Source organism: Solea solea, chromosome 3 (assembly GCF_958295425.1).
Source record: "Solea solea chromosome 3, fSolSol10.1, whole genome shotgun sequence".
In the NCBI taxonomy this organism is placed as follows: Eukaryota; Metazoa; Chordata; class Actinopteri; order Pleuronectiformes; family Soleidae; genus Solea; species Solea solea.
Genome location: NC_081136.1, coordinates 6,661,053 through 6,681,452, shown reverse-complemented (window position 1 = coordinate 6,681,452; position 20,400 = coordinate 6,661,053). Strand labels below are relative to the sequence as shown.

At 40.9% G+C, this 20,400-nt stretch overlaps 2 protein-coding genes across 3 annotated transcripts in view; one reads left to right on the top strand and one right to left on the bottom strand.

The window, feature by feature from the left end:
• Positions 1 to 7,737, bottom strand: part of focad (focadhesin) — a 37,720-nt gene extending 29,983 nt beyond the window's left edge. The window contains exons 1-5 of the mRNA XM_058624888.1: positions 7,654 to 7,737; positions 2,321 to 2,386; positions 2,136 to 2,207; positions 1,663 to 1,737; positions 1,312 to 1,466 (exon numbers count right to left, since the gene is read on the bottom strand). Of these exons, the coding sequence (XP_058480871.1) occupies positions 1,312 to 1,466; positions 1,663 to 1,737; positions 2,136 to 2,192 (287 nt within the window). The 5' untranslated portion in view covers positions 2,193 to 2,207; positions 2,321 to 2,386; positions 7,654 to 7,737. The remainder of the gene's footprint in view (positions 1 to 1,311; positions 1,467 to 1,662; positions 1,738 to 2,135; positions 2,208 to 2,320; positions 2,387 to 7,653) is intronic.
• A 1,827-nt stretch (positions 7,738 to 9,564) lies between these two features.
• Positions 9,565 to 20,400, top strand: part of mllt3 (MLLT3 super elongation complex subunit) — a 49,008-nt gene continuing 38,172 nt past the window's right edge. For both annotated transcript variants that reach the window (XM_058624894.1, XM_058624893.1), the window contains exons 1-2: positions 9,565 to 9,674; positions 10,708 to 10,888. In XM_058624894.1, the coding sequence (XP_058480877.1) occupies positions 9,663 to 9,674; positions 10,708 to 10,888 (193 nt within the window). In that variant the 5' untranslated portion in view covers positions 9,565 to 9,662. The remainder of the gene's footprint in view (positions 9,675 to 10,707; positions 10,889 to 20,400) is intronic.

Below are 20,400 nucleotides of genomic sequence, written 5' to 3'. Positions count from 1 at the left end.
AAGAATATATGACTCATCTGGGAATAAAACACAAGTATATTTTTAGGTAATCCCTAAAATGGTGATTAAAGCTGTAATACTGGTGGCCTAGCGGTGGTTAGACTTACTGTGTCAGTGTATAGAGTGGGTTTCTAATACACTGAGAAACAGAAGTAAAACCTAATTCACACAACAGGATTTTCTGGTTGCTGAAGACTATTATAACTCGCAGGCAAACCCCCCTGATCGGCACATGATGAGCAGAGCATGTGCACGCTCTTCGTAGCACGATACTGATTTGATTTCCAGCGTGCTGCAAATGTTGTCACAGTTTGCAAAGACTCCAGCTAACCAGAGAACAGGGCGGGGGCAAAAGGCAAACGGGAATGAAACGGTGCTTCATCAGAGAAAAGAAGAGGAAGAAAGACGAGTATAACATCAAAAACACAGGATGGGATGTCAAGGACGGCACTGCAACGGTCAACCTATGGACACGAAACTGACTTAAAGAAAATAGGTGTCACATTTGGTCACTCACGTGTGTTTTCTTGACCACACGCAGACAACCAGCAGAATTCCAACAACATGACAGCATGTCATGTAGAGAGAACTGCACACAAACCTTTGACTATTGTGCACTAACTTTCTCTTGTGAGACAGATCTTGGAATTTGCATTTCAAAGGCTTCAAGTCGTTTGTTACTCGCTTATTGTTCTGCACTGGAATCTCACGTCAACGGCGGCGAGAGACGGTGGACTTGAGGTTTGTTCTGCGTAGGTCTACGTACATCAAAAAGCATGAAACAGTAGGTGGCGTTGTAACAAACAAGGGAGACACTGACCTAAATATCAACAGAGCTATTTCTTGCACAAAATTCAAGCACTTTCAATAACCTGTCTTTTTAGGCCAATTTTCCAAAACTTTCAAGGAGTTCAAAGAAGGATGTTTGTTGCCTGGTAGTAGTGTTGCTTAAATAAGACATGAGAGCGAAAAGCAAGAGGCGTTGTGCGGGAAAAAGCCGAGACGTCTCGTGCATGAAGACAGTTCTGAATGAACCCTGAATTGTGCTCTCACTCGTTCACCTTATTTTTTAAAAATAAAACAAAACTGAACGAAGAAACAGTGTCGCAAGGGGACTGATGTTAGGAACCGGCTGCTTGTCCACAAGCAACAGGTCCCATGGCTAGTAAGCGGTCAGTCGAGCATCTCACAGTCTAGAAGCCCACATACGGCTTAGGTCAGGTTCAGTTAAATATGTGGGAAGACTAGACCCAAGCCTGGTAATCCCAAATCACTGGAGGCAAGATAAAGTACGAGTGCGTTTTCATGTACCTGGCAGAGGGCAGGAGGTTGAGGACACTGTTGAGGACGTACGGCAGGTCCGCGTGCCCCTGATCCACCAGCAGCACCACGGCGTCGCAGCAGGCCGAGCGAACCAGAGCGGAGTCCCCGCTGCACTGCTGCCACAGAGCTTCCAACGCTGGGCCCTGAGACGCACCGACGACACAACATTTAAAGCCAAATTCACCTCCGAGGCACTCTGCTGTATACTGTCCTACACTATACATCTCCTGCTTTACATTCTTGTATAAAATGGGGCCTTTAGGGTGGAGAAAACCCCATTTCCACACAATGTTATAACATAAATGAAATTGTCACATTGTTTTTCGGTGAGTCACGCACCTGAGGGGACGACTGCGTGATTTGCCCATTTTGCCCCTTCTCCTTCAGCACGTCAGCAACAAGATTTCTTACCGTCTGAAGAGAACAGAAACAGGGAGAAAAGTTATTTGGGAGCAAACACACATCTCACTCCTCGCGGGAGCTACCTGTTTTCCTGCAAATGGTAGGTTCACTGCAGGAGACACTGATTGTGATGGGATTTTGTGAGGTGAAGATAAAAATAAGTTGCAGAGAACCCAGAGACTTTATTAATCATCTCGCGTGCCTGTGACATTAGCCCAGAACAGAAGAAACACTAGACTGAGTTCAGTAGACACATCAAGATCTAGGTAAATACAGCCTACAGCCAACTACTGAAGAAGACTATGGAGCTTCATGACAGAGATCCTTCAACACGTAAATACAGACGTTAAAGCAGTAAAAGAACTAAAAATTCTACTCCCATTTGGTTGAACCGTGAGTCAGCAGCTTACCTGTGCTTGGATGACGGGGCTGGGAAAATCAAATCGTGTCTTTAAACTCTCCATCATGTCCGACAGTCATACCTGAGAGACAGAGAGGCGGAGATAAAAATGGATTGAGTTATGGTCCAAAACAAATGCTTTCATGAATGCTGGGTAATCTCGCCATGTGTGGCTTGTTTGTCTACATAACTCACGCTGTTGCCTTTGACCTGTGTGTGATCCACCTGGGCTGGCTTTGATCTGCCCTCACTATTCATTTCCTATGGGAGGAAAATACCAAAGTCAACGTCAAAGTCAAAAGTTGCAGAGAAGAGGAAGTATCTGGTGATGGTATCAAGAATTTCCTACGTTTTCACGTATGAATTGTTGGAACTGGCTGGAAAAATGGATGAGGAGATAACAACTACAGATATCGATATAATAATACGAGCATTTCCAAAGAAAGTGCAATTGGGAAAGCTGAGTCGCCTCACCACGTTTACATTTATTACGTCTATTTCTTCACCTTCAGTAAAGAGGATTTAGTTGGGAGTTTAAACTTAGTTGGGAATGCTGACCCAAATCCAACACAGAAAAAAAGATTCCAAAGAGATGTACCATGACACACAATGCATATAAAGAACAGGTAAATCACGTCTATAGGCATTGATATTTTGTAATACCGCTACTGAAGAATTGTCTATTTTGATGATAATACTTGAGTACTTGTTTGGTCCGTAAAATGTCAGAAAATGTTGATCAATGTTCTCAAATGTCATTTTTTTGTCCACAAATCAAAAATGATTCAGTTTTAATGATTTCTTTGTTATATGGAGCAAATAACCCAGAGGATGTTCCCATTTAAGAAGCTAAAAAAACCTGATAACTTGTTATCTATATCTATAATTATCAAATAGTTGAGGATTCATTTTGGTAATAGATTATTCAAGTAATCGTTTCAGAATCAATTTGAAAGAAGTCAGTTAGCAAGTAGCAAAGGTTGTGGTTCAATTCTTCTATTTAAGGCAAATTTTCTAAAACATTACTCACACACGTTGGAAACAATTCAGGTATTAGCACTTTCATGCTCCCAATAAAAAATAAATGTTTCAATGGGGACGTTTCAACTTCACCATCATATCATATTTTAAAGTGAATATTTAACTGAACCTTCGTGAGAAAAATCTCAACCACAATATCTGTCAGAAAAAAAAAATCACAATATGATCCCCAAATTGTTCAGCCCTATAGTTGGCATTATCATTTTTCTGATCTTGCAATAAATCAATGTCAGACAACACTAAAAGACAACAGCTTAAATAGGGTGACACCATTTGTTTGAATCAAGAATATCACGTATCAGCTGTGCTAAAGTCAGCGTCTGAAACAAAGGCTCACTGATGCAGCCACCTGTTGCTCGCTCAGAGGGGCGGACGGTGGTGTTTGCCTGGAGGTATTCAGGGTCTGACCCTTTTGGAAGCCGATCCCTGCCCATCCTGTCCGATCCCATGTGTTCTCAAATTATCGGCCTGAAGCCGTGACATAATTTTGCATTAAATTATTCACAAATCCATCAAGTAAAACCTGTCTCCGCTCGCTCGCTCCCTCACAGGTTGCCAAGCAGGCGAGAGTCAAGTCTCAGGTCTCAGGTCGCATCACCGGGTTGGACAATACTGTGTAAAAAGACGCTGACCGCCAGCTGTCCACGGCCACAGCTGCTCACCTGCTGAGCAAGGCATTTGAACAACTTCTACTGTTTTCTTTTGCCGACTGAAATGTGTCTGTAGCATAGCAATTTTTAGGTTTAGAATATCTCGACTTTCGGCATCTACATGTGGCCAATAGGGCCGCTCCAGTCATTTAGATTTTCACCCGATCGCACAAACTTTCCTGTCTAGTTGGTGGTGTACTCGAACGACACAACAAAGAAGATAGTAACCATGGAAACTTGTTAAAGTTCATGTGAGGAGGCACATTGTTACCACCGCTTGATATCACTTTTGTGTCCATTTCATTACCAGCCTGATACAGTCCTGCTGAGTCATGCTCATCATGACTCACTTAAAATGTTATTTCTATTTGTTATTTACTGTTTTACAGTCTGTGCTTAGAATTGAGACACTATTTAGGGTTTTTGGATCACTCTGGGTTTAAATTTTTCCTGATATACGGAACCGATACCGATACCAAGTATCATACCGAGTCATTGCTAACTGACAACTCAGAAATATAGCGCTAATGGAACGGGATCTGAGATCAACGACGACGTGGACTCTGGTAAGTATGAAGGGAACCACCACGACCAGGTACATACTCCATGTTTCGTGCCTGTCTGGATTACAAAGCAACCGTAAGGCAGAATGTGCTCCTTTTTTCGGGCCTCAAATACTCCAGATTTGTGTGAACAGCATGCAGAATTTACTGGTTTCTAAGCAGAATTGATTGGTTTTTAAATCGCTCAGAGTAGTGTGTGGATCTATCTTAATTCACATAAACAGTGGATTAGGTCTCTGAGAAAGCACTCATTGGAAAACTGCCTGTTTTGGCCAACGAGGCTTTGCAGTGACACTTATATCGCCACCTGTTCACTTGACGCTGTTGAGTTATCATGTGGACTATGATATTGTTGTGAACTTAGCAAGTATATGTGGACAGAATTACTACTCTCTGACGTGTGGACTAGGCGTAAATGTTGAGAGCAATTAAATGGTTGATTCCAGCCTCTAAAATGAGGGTTGTTGTTTTTTGAAATTCATTATCACTCGGGTTTTAAACTCTTGTGCATTCAAAGCTGAAGTTCCTGTTTGAATTTAGATAAATATCACTGAAAATAAGGACATTCACATAAGGAAATCACATTCCTAAGTGAGAATATTTGAGTCAATTTTCTGTGGGTTAAAGACAGTGTATAGTCTGGTCCATTGTTGTGACATTTGCATTTAAACATGGGGAATATGAGCCCCAACACCCCCACCCCCTCCCCACCCAGATACCCAACCCCACCCAACCCCCTTTGCTGTTATCTAATTGATAAGCCAGGCTGTCCTGCTGCACTGAGCACCACCCTGCTCTTGCACACTGTCCAGCAGCTCCCACTGCCACGCACTCCCACAGGTAAGTCAGCTGCCCCAGCTCACACGCGCCTACGACTCCACGCTCGCTTTCACCAGGAGCTTAATATTATCTGGTGGTTGTACTGAACACGGCTGTTAATCGCAAACAGGTTCTAGTTCTGCAGTGAATTACCAACACAGGGATGAGAAGACGTGAGCAGCTATGTGTTCTGCTGTTCTTGTGCTTGTGTGTTTTTAGAAGAAATTGGGCTTCTTCGTCTTCTTCTCATTCGCGAACCTAAACCCAGTCGGCGCCACCAGACTGTTCCAGTGCTTTCTGCTGCATATTTACTTCACATGCAAAAACAATATGGGCTGCCCCCTGTACTGCCAGCTCTGCATTAGCGATACATGCGAGGACAATGCGGGCAACAGTGTTGAGCCATCAGTGCTTTACAAATGAGGCTTTACTGCTGCTCGCTGCACATGCCACGCTGGAAGGCCTCAGATCACAGCAGCACAGCTGACGTGTGACACAGACAGTCGTCTCAGCACGCTTTCATTAAAAAACAACAACTTATTCATTTGATATTTTTAAGTTTTGCGTCATGATCATTCTGCTTTAAACTCTTAAATATCCCTAAAACACACTGACAACACTTTGAAGGATATTTTTTTGAATAAACTCAAAGTTTCCTTTGCATGCCAGATAGGATGCATGTTTTTTAGTGTCTTAAAGCTACAGTAGGGAGGACATTTTGGCATTATTTTGGCAATAATTACATAATAAACTTTCAGCACCACTTCCGGGCCTCTTATACCCCATTCACCTGAGTCAAATTGGGAGTGGAAAGCAAGACCCAGGAGAACGTGCACATTTCTTCATTGTCTTCTTCATTTTGACAGCAATGCAAATTCCTGCTTCATTTTTAGAGCAACTGAATAATGCACAGTCATCTTACAGCCTTTTGGAATAGTCTTTAACCATGAATGTTTGTAGCTTACCTTGCTTTTTAAACAAAATGGAAAGTACTGTAACATTGCTGTTGTTTTCTTCTACCTTTGACAAACAAAACTCCCCTGGGAAGGTGAACCACTGGCAATGGGAAGAGTTAGTGTCTATAACCTTTTTGGAAGCAGGTTTAAACCAGGTCTTAAAAAATTCCAGGTATACTTGCTGCTTATTTTAGTGTGAAAGACTCTCTGGTCTCAAAGCTAAATCTGACGCATCACAGAAGGCTTTTAAGAATCACTGGGCAGTTCAGAGACAGCGCATGCTCCTACTGGCTGTTCCACTACACCCACTCTTCAGGTTCCCTTGCTGCATATTCAGCAAATAAACTGAATAAACCCTCAAGAGTCTATAGAGAAATAGACAATACACACAATAACATGTGTTTCACTCACAAGTGCTTATATCATCATGGGCAATAGAATTGTATAAGCTCCTGTTCTTATATTGATTAATTCATCTTCATTTTATCAAATACAGCTTACTAATGCTTAACTATTGTGGCCAATGTGCTGTGTCATGATACAGTAAGTCATAATCATGACTGGGGCACAAATGTCAACAGCTGCCTGTTCCCAGCTTCTCAAACATAAATATTTGACCTTTCACCTGTCGGCTTCAAAGGTCAGCCATATGGAGATAAACTACAATGTTCCCAACAGTTTAAAAAAAAAATAAAAAAAGAATACGTATATATGTTTTTTATATGTCTTAAAATGTACATAGCATGTCACAGTATTGTTAGACAACATTTAAAATGCAAACAGCAGCAATTCCACCTAATAATATGATACATACAAGTAATACATGAGTAAATTTTTCACAGGTGTAACTAATAATGAAACTAACGATGGCTCTGTTCAGTTCATGTAAGTCAGGACAGTGTGAGCAGTGCATGCACCATGAAACTGAGGAAGCTAAATGGAATTCAGCCATCATTCATTTGATTATTTACACCTGTGCTTTTTTTCTACTGTCACCTGCTTTTGTCATTACACATGCAGTGTGGTGCTTTATATTTAAGCCGAATTAAAAAATAAGTCCTTCTTTGTCAGAAGATGCTTTTGAATGCGATTTAAGTATTACACTATTTCGGTAATAAGTTGAGGAAGATTCATTTGAGAGACTTTTCTATAGGATTTAGTGCAGCGTGTATTCATGCTACACGTAGTCCTGATGTCGTACATGCAACAACAGTCACGAAGCACTTACGTATATATATGCGATTAAAAAACAACTGTTTACCTCCTGAAATACTTCTTAATTATAACTATAGAAGTATAGTGAACGAGTTAGCTTAGTAATTAAGTTAGCTGAACCGGCTAATAACAGCTATACCGGTGCTATTAGCTGAAGCTAAAGCTAACGGACCATTGTAATACAGGCAGGTGGGCTGTATCCGTACTTTGGCGTCCTAAGTGGCACATTAGCCTTTCGGCTAGAACTTAATGAAAGTTTTAAATGTTGATTAAAGAAACTTTACCTCATTCAATCAGGCTCCTATGAACGCACATGATGATGCCTGGAACTACGGTGTGAAGCGAGGACCAAAAGTGTTTGAGACGAGCCACAAACGCACCATGGCGTTTCCCTTTCATTTTTGTGCCAGTCACTGTCTAATAGTCCTAATATATTGCAAGAAACCGTTAATATGTACTAAATGTTATGACAAAAAATTATTTTGTAAAAGGAATGTCAACATTTAAATGCACATTCAACAATACAACAATATTTAAAGCTGCTTTATCAATAACTCTCGAATATCGTGAACTGTAGGATCTTTTTTTAGGTTTTTATAAATTACCGGTTTTAATTGTGTTTGTGTGTGACTCAAATTCAAATTTTTGAATAAGAAGTGAGGTACAATAACTATTATTGTGTTCTAGATAAAACAAGCACTAGTTTGTTAAGGGAGTTTTAATTTAAACATTTTCAGAAAGCCGTATATTATACGCCCTCCTATAAGAAAACACCAATTAACATTTTATTTATCAACTTTCGAACTCAGCGTTTTAAATTATTTTTGTTAAGTTGTGCATTCCTAAATTTCATAAATCATAACATTATCAAATGTTTAGCTTTTTGATAAATAATGCTTCTGTGCTTCTCTACTGAAACCTGTAGACGTCCGTTCATTGTAAATGTACAGATTACATGTATAAACTAATAACAATAATAACGTGAGAGAGAAATATAAACTGTTATAAATTAGCGTTTTCAGTTTTTTTCCCTGTGGATGTTGGGTTTTCCGCTGGGACATGAAGGCAACACCAGTGCAGGAAGGCTGCTGCCACCTGATTCGTTGGTCCGCGTGTCTGCCGTTCTGTTATTGGCCCTTTCCATCTCGTGCTAAAAATCTACGGTCCCAGCGGGGGGGACGCCAAGCTGCGCGTGCGCTTTTCTCCTGAAAGCCATGAAGGTTGCAGAAATGAGGCAGGGAAGTAGAGGAAATGGGAGGGGACGCAGTTTCAAAATAATAGCGCAAAGGGCTAAGAAAACGTCAAGACAAATCTGAAAAATATCTTCCGAGTTCTGTCTGAGTATAATGTTATTTATATATTTTAATTGGTAGATTATGATAGCTACAACTTAACTTATACTTACTGGGAAAACATTGATTATGATTGTATCGTACTGTACAATGTAAAACAAATATATCTAAGAATTAACAGTGTGAAGTAGACAAGAAAAATAGGTTGAAAGTCGTGCTGACAACTCAATATTCACTACCACAGATACTACATCATATGACTGTGTGAATTTCCAATAATCTCTTCATTGAAATTATAATTTCTGTGTACAGCATGAGTTTTTCGTGCAAGAGAGACTGGAGATTCACTCATAGGGTTATACCAACATTTTAGTACTCAGTATATTTAAATTTAATTACTCTTAGATGTTCCTATTATATATTATTGCCAACTTCAATCCTAGTGTTGTTCTAAATTCTTTGTTTATGTGTGTGTTCTAATTATTTGTCTATTAATTAATTAACTGAAACATGCAGGGTTTGCTAAAATGTTGGTCTAATATACAAACAAGCAAATAAATGGAATAAGTAAACTATTAATCAACGAAGTTAATGTAGATAGTGAAATATGTTTATGGTGTACAAAGGGAGAACTTGAAGTCATGATATATTTATTTATTTATTATTATTATCATCATCATTATTATTATTTTTGTTATTATTATTATTATTATCATTATTATTATTATTATTGTTTTAAAATCAGTGGTGATTGTTCCTAAGTCACATATGCAGAAAACATATTACCCAAAGTACGTCTTAACTGGGGCTTTTATTTTGAAAGTGTAAAGCGGAACGTGGCTGGCTTACTCCAGGTAATTGACAGCCGGCGAGCCTTTGAAAGTCTTGAGTCTCACTTGGGTCCAGAAGACCATGTCCGCCGTCACAGGAGAGCCGTCCTCACCTCTGCTCTCGTTTAAAACTCATTCTCCATGAAATAACAGGAACGCGCGGCCTCCAGCATGGCCAACTCGGTGAGTGAACTGTCGCAGCGTCTGCTTGTCGCGGTCCAACGGGACCGTGTTCGGACATATTTGCTGTTTTGTCACAGCGGAGCGGAGGAGTCGATGGAACGAGGGGTTTTCACGCCGTGCAGCTAGCTAGAGTCGATACGTGTGCCGCTGCTCCTGTAATACGGAATTCCCTTCAAAACCCTGGCAATTTAATATGTTTTCTCAATTTGCATGCTAAATTAGGCGGTTTCGCTGATGCGTAAGTTATGGCTTTGAATGACTACTTTCCATGCTTTAATGCGGCATATGTTTTGCACAATGTGCGTACATAATTATGGTAAGATGACAACTTTCCGCATGGCTTTCCCTTCCTTTAACATTGTAGTATCCGGGTAATATTACAGCACTGTGTGCATTTCAGTAGTTTTTAGTGAGTGCAAATTATATTTACCACTTTTTTCACGTTGCAAGTCACGTTCTCCCAAATTGAAAGAGCAAAGTGTCATTAAATCTGCATATTTTTAAACTAAGTTCACCATGTCGAATTTTTAATGGAGTTCTGCATGCGGGAATATGCATCACATCTGCACATTGTGTTTAAATGAGGTGTGCATGCAGGAAAGTTATGCACATGGAGGTTTGCAGTCAGGACAGTGGCATTCAATCTGCACAATAAATGCTTGGAAGTGACATTCAGTCAGCATTTGTTTGAATCGACAGTAGTAAATCTGTACAGTTATGAATGGAGGTTTCCATGTGGAAAATAATTTCTTAAATCTGCCGTTTTTTTGAATGGGAGTTCTGCATGTAGGAAAGAGTTTACTAAATCTGCCCATTTTTTTAAATGGAGTTTTTTTCTGCATGTTGGAACGTGACATTGTTAAATCAGAATTTTCTTTTTAGGTCTGCTTTTCGGGGGTGTTTTAAATTGTTAAAGCATCTGTAAAAGGATTAACCAGGTTTCAGTGTCTGCCTGGGTTTTGTAACTGTGTTATAAGCGTTGATGGAACTCTTTTTGATCTGAGCAGTAACCCAACATCCTCTTTCTCCTCAGGGTGCTGTTCAGGTGAAATTAGAACTTGGTCACCGTGCCCAAGTGAGAAAGAAACCCACAGTGGAAGGCTTTACCCACGACTGGATGGTGTTTGTCCGAGGACCAGACCACGGCAACATTCAGCACTTTGTGGAGAAAGTAGTTTTTCACCTGCACGAAAGTTTCCCTAAGCCAAAAAGAGGTAAAAAATATATATATATATCTATATCTTAAGCTGTGCTTTGTGTGTTCAATGGCTTCTTCAGTTTCTCTGTGTTGTGAGGGGGAAGCATCCACAGTTGTCACATGATCAAACCAGCAGAGTCGCTGACTCCCACTGTACCCCTGAGGTTTTTGGAGAGTGGCAGAGAAATCTGTTGCGTTTCCAATCTTCTCCTTGTGTAAAATCAATGTGTTGTGCAGCAGAAAATGCAGTGGATTTTGGCTGTGAACAGAACAGAGTGGTGCATTTTAAACTTCAGCTCCAAGAAGAGGCTGTGACATTAAGTTATATGATCTTGGGCGACAGGATGGAGAGATTTTAAACGCTGGTTAATGTTGCAAAATGTGTTTTTATGACGTTCCAATCTCTTTTTTTTTGTTGTTGGAAATGTTGTTGAAATACTGTTTGTGATGTTGTTGCTTTTGGACGTGAAATTGATAGAGATAGGTTGTAGATGTCGTCCAAATAATCGATGATATTGATAGGACATTTGTTAGGTATTGGTATGAACAGATATGCAAGCTTAGCATAAATTATGTGTCAGTTCATATATTTGCTAATTTACTAGGTGTCTATATGATGTGATTTTCTCCTGATGATTAATAATAATAAGAGTTTAGTGCAATTCGCCATTGGTTTCTGTTGGTTTCTACCTTTCAAAAAGGGGTAGAAGAGTATCAGCTAATTTATTGGCTGTCCACTATTTTATTGCTATTTTATCGTCCTTTTTACCCCAACTATCATACCCGACCTCTGATATGTTGTGTGTAAGAGCTGCTTGCTCAGATGGGTGTTGCTTGTAAAGGAGCAGCAGATATTTGCTCCTCATCTCAGGAGCTCACTCAGCTCCTGTACCAGCCAGTGACCCCCGGAAATTCAAGCATTGCAACACAAGAGTCAAGGTTAGCGTGATAATTGCTTTTCGCGGTGAACTTAGCTGTGTGGCGTGGTCTCCATACTGTACTGGCACGCACACACACACACACACACACATGCACATGTGGTTTACAGCTGCAGTAACAGCAGTTAGTTACAGGTCATTAATGATTCCTCGGATTTTGCCTCATGCAATAACAAAACAAAAGCACATGTTTCTCCCGTGAGATAGAGGATGTTTTTGTGAGTAATTCTCCTTGTAAATATCAGTATTGCTTTGAGTTGTTTTTTCATTAGTAATTAAAACAAGTTCCCTGAGTTTTGAGCTTCTTGAATGTGAAGATTTTTCGGATTGTTAGACTTCTGAGAACCTCGTCATTCCGAGGTTTGGGAAACACAGATCAACAGATTTCAATATTTGGACCAAAAAAAGCTTGAAAAATCAAGTAAATACTTGATAGTTGCAGCCGTAGTAACCGTACCGTTTTACACACTGGACCAAGAAGTCTGCAGTTTTTTCAACAAATGTGAAGCAGTTGGTTCCATTTCAGTCAGTGCAAGCTCAGCTAATGTTAGTTTCGCTGAGGTTCCTCCTTCCTCATGGCCACATGGTCTTGTGTTGGATTTGTTTTCCCTTGGGTTCAGTCAGATTCCAGACAGGAAAAATGCAATGTTTCCAATTCTGTCACATTATCCCTACACAAGTTTTCCTTTGTTGCGAAGGAGTGGATTGATATTGAGACGTCACCATGTTCACTAGAAACTTGATAAACACTTGTTTTAGCAGCTCTGGACTGCATTTACTCCACAAATGATGAATTTATAATTAATTTGCATCTCAAACATGAATCTCTCTGAAGCTTTTGGTCATTTTTGGCACAGTCACATACACTTTTAAACCAAATTCCTCTTTGTTTTTCAAGTTGAAGCCCCAGAAACCTCAAAGCAGCCAGTGTATCTGATCAGTTATTTCAATTTTAGCATCAACAAAGTCTGAAAAGTAATTTTCATTCATTGGGGTTCACACAAATTCATAAAACGCAGAAGCAATAAGACCTGAAATTGAATAATCTCGACCAAGAAAATGAAAAATTAAACCTTTTTATTACAATTTTATTTAGTTCATTTGTCATTGCTTTACCCACATTTATAGTAAAAGTCTCCTTTCCTGTCATTTTCTCTGCTCCGATTGGAGACACTTTTCCCTCACCTGTGAGTCTCACGTGGAGTTCCGCCATCCACTTTAAACGGGAGGCATTTAAACGCAGCGTGAGCATAAAGTCAGCCTGTCAGAAAGAGTTCTCTCCCCCCCCCTGTCGATAAATAATGTCTGCCTCTTTGTTTTCCTCCCTAACTTTTATGGACAGCGGGAATATTTGTGGAGCTTTGGGAAAGTAGCTGTGATTGGCTCCACGCTGTGTCGCCTTGGAAACCCGATATTTAGTGTGAGGAGGAAAGGGAACCATCTTGAACTAAATGGACTGGAACATCATTTTGTCTGTGAAGCCAGATTTTTACAGATGCTGGAATTAATCTTTATTTTTATTATTATTATTATTATTATTATTATTATTTTGTTCAAAATGTCACGAGAAAAAGTGACTGGACACATTTGTGGTGTGACGCACCTCCACCTGGGTCTCGCCATCCATTAGTGACGGCTGTGTTGGATGAATGGAGGTGAGGTGTGTGTGTGTGTGTGTGTGAGAACCTTGCATCATGATTCTGCAGCAGGAAAGCGTTAGTCATGTTGGGCCGAGGATCCACGATGGCCTGTCAGGATTTCAAAGTGAAAGCAGGGAGCCGTGATCGTATTTCAAACTCGCTTTTTTTAAAAAAAAAAACACAACTAAATCATTCTCTGCTGCTCAAATCGTGTGCAGGTTTAATTTAAGACGCCACCTCTAGTTTAGGTGAGTGTCGAATGAACGACGCCGACGACGGGTGAGGATTTCAAGCCACTTTTCCCCCCTCATCGGCTGTTCCCTCCTCGTTCACACGGTTCCTTCCCCGTTTAAAAAAAAAAAAGATTCTTATGAATTTTGTTTGTCAGAATGAGAAAGCGATCAGGGAGTGTAACTTCCTCTCGCGCTCCCTGTGATTTGTTGTGCAGCCGAGAGAAGCTGCCAGACGCACATTAAGATTAATGGCCAACCAGTCAGTAAAGCTGCCACCGTGCTTCATTATTGCCACGCGGTTAACGGGCCAGTGTTGAGGCATCACCATGGCGACAGCCAAATGGCAGCGTCGTTTGAACAAATGGAGGTAAAGGAGCTCTTTGCAACCAGTGAAGGGGGTGGGTGGGGGGTGCTATTTTTTTTGCCAATAGGCGGCAGCGGCTCATGCTGCTTAAGCACCTCATTTGGAGCCTCGGCTGCCATTTAATCCACTCCAGAGATGGCTTCCCTTCAAAGGTGTTTGTGATATTTCACAGGATTGTCATTTTTATGGAAAGATGTAAGAGCGTGTAATGGGGCAGCTTGGTGAAAGGAGGTTTTTTTTTTGAGATTTGTGGTCTGTGCAGTGCAGGGAGAGGGATAAATGAGACCTGAGGGTGTAAGACCACAGTGTTTTCTGTTAACTTTACACCTAAAGAGGGTGTGGTGGTGTCTTCGGCCTTATCTATACGGAAACAGTGTTTTTCCTATACGGTCATGTCAGTCTTTTGATTCTTATCTTCAAAGATTCAAAATTGATGCCAAACCCCCCAAAAAATGACGCTTCAATTTTGTCATTATAATTGTGCATGTGCCAGACCTGTATGTGGCGCTGTAATGCTGCCCTCTTGGTTGTCTACACAAAAACCCAGATACTTGGACGTTTTGCCAAGTATTGGCATCAATAGTAATTGCTGTTGGTGTAAAATAATGTGTGGTCACGTGTGTCTCCAAACCTCCTCTGAATGTGGTTTCTGTGAGTGGGTTTGCTCGTGATCAGATCACTGGAGAGGGATGTTCATACAGAGTTGGTACATTCCAGGTTCTTGTTTAAAAAAAAAAAATAAATAAAACATTGCTGTTGCTACTGCTGGAGTCGGGGATAATTCAGGTTCTACTGCAGCTGCAGCTAATTGATTCAAGGCGATGTGCACTTCCATATGGCTTCTGCATACAGGGCAGCGGGTAATTCCTCGATGTCTTGAGTGCATGCGGTGGCTAAATCCTGTTCAGCTGTAGCTTATGATCACATGTGCACTACGCAATAGATAATCCCTGGCGAACGGCGGTAATTTCAGTTGAAAAACTGGGTTTTGGCCACTTAGAAACTAAAATCTAAGAATATGTTCAACAGGAAACTGAAGTTTGGAAACTGCTCACTCTCCCATATCAAAGTCCATAGAGAAAATCAGCGAATTTGCATCACGGCAACCCAATTTCTTTAAAGGACTAAGTGGTTGCCCGATCACTCTGTGAAATATCATTGATATCTATATGAAAAACTATGATAATCGTCAGGAGTAAGCACTGGAATTAATGTGTATGCAATTGAATGCATAATGTTTGTCATTTAAATGGTAAATTTCACAAACTGTTAATATGGTAGCCCTCCATATTATTCTCTACCCTCCAGGTAGCTCTCAGCCTCAGAAAGGTTGGCGACCCCTGGCTTAGACTTTATCAGGTGAGCCCTTTTGCTAAGTGGCTAAAAACAGCATTTACTTCTGATGTTTTCAGTAATGGCATGAAAATGATTCAGTCCCGCATACAACCACCCTTAAAAAAAAAAGAAAATTCATTCATCCTGAAAGAGTTTTCTCTTGAATGTCAGAAAAAGAGGAAAAAATAACTCACTGTAAGACAAATATTCTCTCCGTGTGAGGCTTGTCAAACGTGGATGTAATGGATTCACCGCTGCTCCTGTGACTCAAAAAGCTTTCCTCAGCGGTTTCACTCGGAGCTAAATTTTTACCTCCTGTTTTGGGATTTTTTTTTTCAAAAGGCCTTAAAGTCAAAGCAGGCAACAATAGTTGAGCGTGAAAGAGTATCTCCTTTCCTTAAAGAAAGAGCCGTCTGTTCTGTGAGCCAGATTGGCGACGGTATAAGCCCCTCGCCGTGTACACATTACACACACACACACACACACACACACACACACCCTCAGATTGATGCCTTAATGATTGGGCCAACATGTTCGCCTCTGGCCATCTCCTGGGCTCTCTGGAACGCTCGCATGAAACCTTTTAACTCCCCTCATCCACCGCGCCAGCTTAATTTGCGGCTTGTGTGCACATACCACATAAGTCAAGTCACTGCAGTGACCTATGCATAAGATACAGATCCTCGGGGTGAAATATGTCTCAGAAGCTGCGGCACTTTCTTTTTTCCTCTTTGCTGCGGATTTGCTTGTGTGATCTCCCTGAGCTGTGATGATTGCACTCTATCAATATCCTCGCAGGGTATGAAAGATGACTTTCCTGTGAGCGAGCGAGCGAGTGAGTGTACTGCACGGGCAGTTTCTCTTCTGATCTGCCCGTTTTGAATGAAACTTTCAAAAGCAACGTCATCATCATCACACTTTACCTTAGGGCTATGTAAATATTCAGCTAGTGGTTGATGAGTAAAATGATGATTCAGCTAATTGGATAACATTAAAAACCTGTTCCGGATTAAAATACACCTATTCACAGCCTAGAGGCGCATCAGACTGTTCAAAAGTATGGATTAAGTTGTTGCATGAAGTGCTGAATATGTGTCGGTGCTGATCCGCATGGTAACGTAACAAAACTTAAATATTTTCTTTGTCGTTTTGATAAAGTTTTCTGCAAACATGGCATTGTGGCAGGAAATGTCTTCATTCACACAAAACACTGTACTACATATGCCAGGCCTGTATGTGGTGCTGTAGCAAGTAGGGATGCACGATATTATTGGGCAAGACATCGGTATCGGCCAATCTGTACCAGTGTATGTTATTGAGCCCAAGCATTATATCGGCTTATTGGATATCGGCAGAAAGTCCAATATCGTGCGTCCCTGCTAGCAAGTAAGTATACATTATAATGTGTACAATTACAAAAAGATAAGTGATGTTGAATTCAAGAGAGGTAGGATTATGACATCAAGTATTTTGAGATTTTCTCACTCTGGTTCCCAAAACACTTGCGGATTCACCTAGTCTCGTTTTCCTTTTGGGCCGTCCCTAAGAATGTCTGCAGGAATCTGTGATCTGGCAGCTGCGGCTTAAGTATGTTGGAGCATTTTCTGCTGTCGGGGACCAAATGTGAGGCTGTTTGTGTTGCATTGGAAACTGGAAATACCTGACTTGCTGTTTAAAGGTCCCCAAGATGCCACCCCCCCCTCCCCCACTTTATTCCAGGGTCTGGCCAAAATCAAAGAGCTGTCGGAATTTGCCAGTAATTGTTTTACGATTCCTCCGTAATCATACCTACTTGTCTTGGTGGAACACAAAGAAAGCAAAAGCCATGAAAAGCTGCTGCTGCTGTTGCTGCTGTTGGCATGAAAGGATGGTGAAGGAGGAGGAGGAGGAGGAGGAGGCACAGATAGACGGGGCAGCCACCACCAAATAACAGGAACTGAGCTGTAAATGCCGGTTTTCCCTCTGTTCAGTCAATGAAAGGACGATGGAGGAAGTGGTTTATTGAAGCCTGCTTTATATGGGCTGTCTGCTGGCAGCCCTTGCTCTCCTTTCTCACTTGGTCCTGCCATAAAACATTTGTCTTTTTATTGACACCGTAGCTGGAAGATTTCAGTCAGGAGGAGCAATGGGCTCTGTTTAAATGGAGCTCAAAGATTAAACTGTTTACCTTAAGTAACACCATCTGGAACTCCTGGAATGGGAAAAACTAATAATCTGGGTGAAATTTTAAAGTGATCCTTGAAGAATGGTTGAAAAAGGTACCGACGCATAATTACCGCTGTCTGTTTGATGCATGCCCCCTGCACCAAGAACCATTGATATCTTCACTCTCCTGCACCAAAGTCCATAGAGAAATGTTTTTTTTGCTCATGGGGACACAGGAAATGCTAGTTTACTTATCTGCAGTGTTTGACAAGCATGTTCCATCACAGAAAGGGGGGAGAAAAACACTGAAAAGTCTATAAAAGTCTGAGACCCATCATCACAATAACTCTGATATGACTTGAGTGCAGCATAAGCTCCTGCCAAACTTCAAACGGCTTCACTCTTAGCATCAGCTACTCGTCACGACTGCTCTGATCTTCCTGCATTAGCATCACCCGAATGCCCTTTTAACTTTAAAACGTAACGGTAAACTCGAGTTTCATGAATTCTCCCACAAACTGCACTGATGGTGAATTGTATAATAAAGACAGGACTTGGTATGTCTGCTGTGTTTGCAGCAAAACCTGCTTACACCTGAGCGACAGCAGATGTCTGCGCAAGTTTTACTTAGCCTCTCCCTTTGAAAATGGTCATAAATAATATAAGTTTTTATGTTTATGTACTCTAAATACCAAAACTCGAAGCTGTGCGTCTGTCGGTCCTGCAAATATTTCAAAATAAAAGCTTTGTTTGAATGAATGGAGTCAAGAAACAAAAACAAAGTTGACAGATGAAGACACTGAAACTGTGATAAATGACCAGTTTCTAGTTGATCTGGGTAATTCAAGCAGAGAAAATTGTCGAAAAACAGCTCATACATACAGTGTGGCTGCTCCAATCTGATCAACACATGCACAAAAATTAGCGAGATGTTTTAAGATGCCGATGCACTGCTCACGCATCCAGCGTGGCCACGGCTTTATCACTTGTGGGCTGAGGGGGGAGCTGGAATGAAGCCATTTGTGAATAAGTGAATGATGCCATGCGTCTCAAGGCCAGTTTCGACACAAAGGAGAAATATTATTGTGCATGTTATTGAAAATTCCAAGTAAAAACTGTGATTTTCCCCCCTCGTTTGATTTTCCCGTTTTGCATCTCGGTGTTTCTTTGTTCAGCCACAGCGGCATTTGCTAAAGGGAGAAAACGTAAAATGTTCGACACCGACCGCTGTAACTCAGGTTGTCATAGTTTATTCATGTGCGAGACAAATTGTTTTCACCCAGTGTGATAATTTCCCATTTCAGAGAAATGTTCCCCAGAAAAGACAGGTACTCAAATGTAAAAAGCTTTTATCTGCCTCACACCTGCTGTATCAGACCACGAGTGTCACAACTGACATTTCAAAATGGAAATGTCACAGATTATTTTACTGGTGCTGTGCCAATATGAAATGAGGTGGTTGGATCTTCTTTTGTTGAAGAATGAATCGGTCAATCAAATTCAAACAAATCCCACCGTTTTTTTGTGAACAACCTTGCACAAATATGTCTATAAAATGGTTGGAGAAGACGATCCAAAACCCACAAGTTCAGCTGGTAATAGAAGATAATGAGTCGTATATGCTCACCTTTCACTGGCTGGAGGTGGAATTTGATTCATATACTTTTATTTCAGTGATTTTCAGCAGAGTAACCAACTTTAAACATCTATTTTCGCACTATAATCCACCATCAATATATCAATTTGATGTCATATTGTCCTCCTTGATATTTTAATTACCAAATTCAGGCGCTCTAAAGTTTTACTCGCCCGGCGTGTCGTCACTTGATGTCTCCTTGTGGTGGCGCTGCTCAAATAAATGACGGAAACTTGTGTGGAAGTTACCTGGCCGAAGAAGAGGGAGTTTACAACGGGACAATGTCGGAGAAAGCTACGCTAAGAGATGCTCCGTCCACATTTAATACATAGACTTTCACTTATTGTTTTCTTCAGTCAGACGGATATTGCGACGTGATTGTCTTCCAATATATTGATTATCACAGAATCTTTGTATCTTGATATTAGGTTTTGCGTATTGTATTGTGAGATATCCTGTGATTCCCACGCCTAGAGAATAGTGGACATAAACCATGGCTGAACCAGAAGAGGTTCGTCCACTGAAGGCACCATTTAATTTCTAAGTTTTAAAGACGGAGAGAAGAATTCTCTTTGATATCCACGCAAAATTGGTCTTGTTACTGAAATAACCATAACTAAAGCAACATCAAATCAAATTGGAAATGGACTGTGTGTGTGTGTGTAATCCAATATCCAGCCTTTTTTTTTTAATTGGTCATATTGTGAAGAATTCCATCCGCTCTGCATGCAGGAAGTCTCACGATCCAAGTGAAAATTGCCTGAAAACACAGCCTTTTTTTTATTATTATTATTATTATTATTATTAATAAAAAAAATCAGATTGGTGACATAACCCTTTCATCGGCCCCTGTGAAGGTTCCAAGTGTAGTTAGTTAAATCAACAGTGTGGCAGATTTAGCGCAGCTGTACAGTGATACGCTTCCCTCGCTAGCATGCCTGTGCATGTGAGGTCTGAGCCCCAGCTGTTGGCTCCGAGGCAGCACATGTGGAGGAGGAACAAACTAGTCCCAACCAAAGGCTGGTCCAGGTGGATCCAGTTTCTAGCCACCTATGCCCACACACAGTTTAGTGGTTAGCTGACAATAAGAGTAATTTGGAGGTGGGGAAAGGAGATGGTCTGCCTCGAGGAACGTAGGACAAAAAGGCAAGCATCAAAGTTTTTGCTCTACTATTTTCACTGTGGGAAAAGTCACAATTTGATATGTTTGATGGTACTTTACTGTGGCGTGTACTCA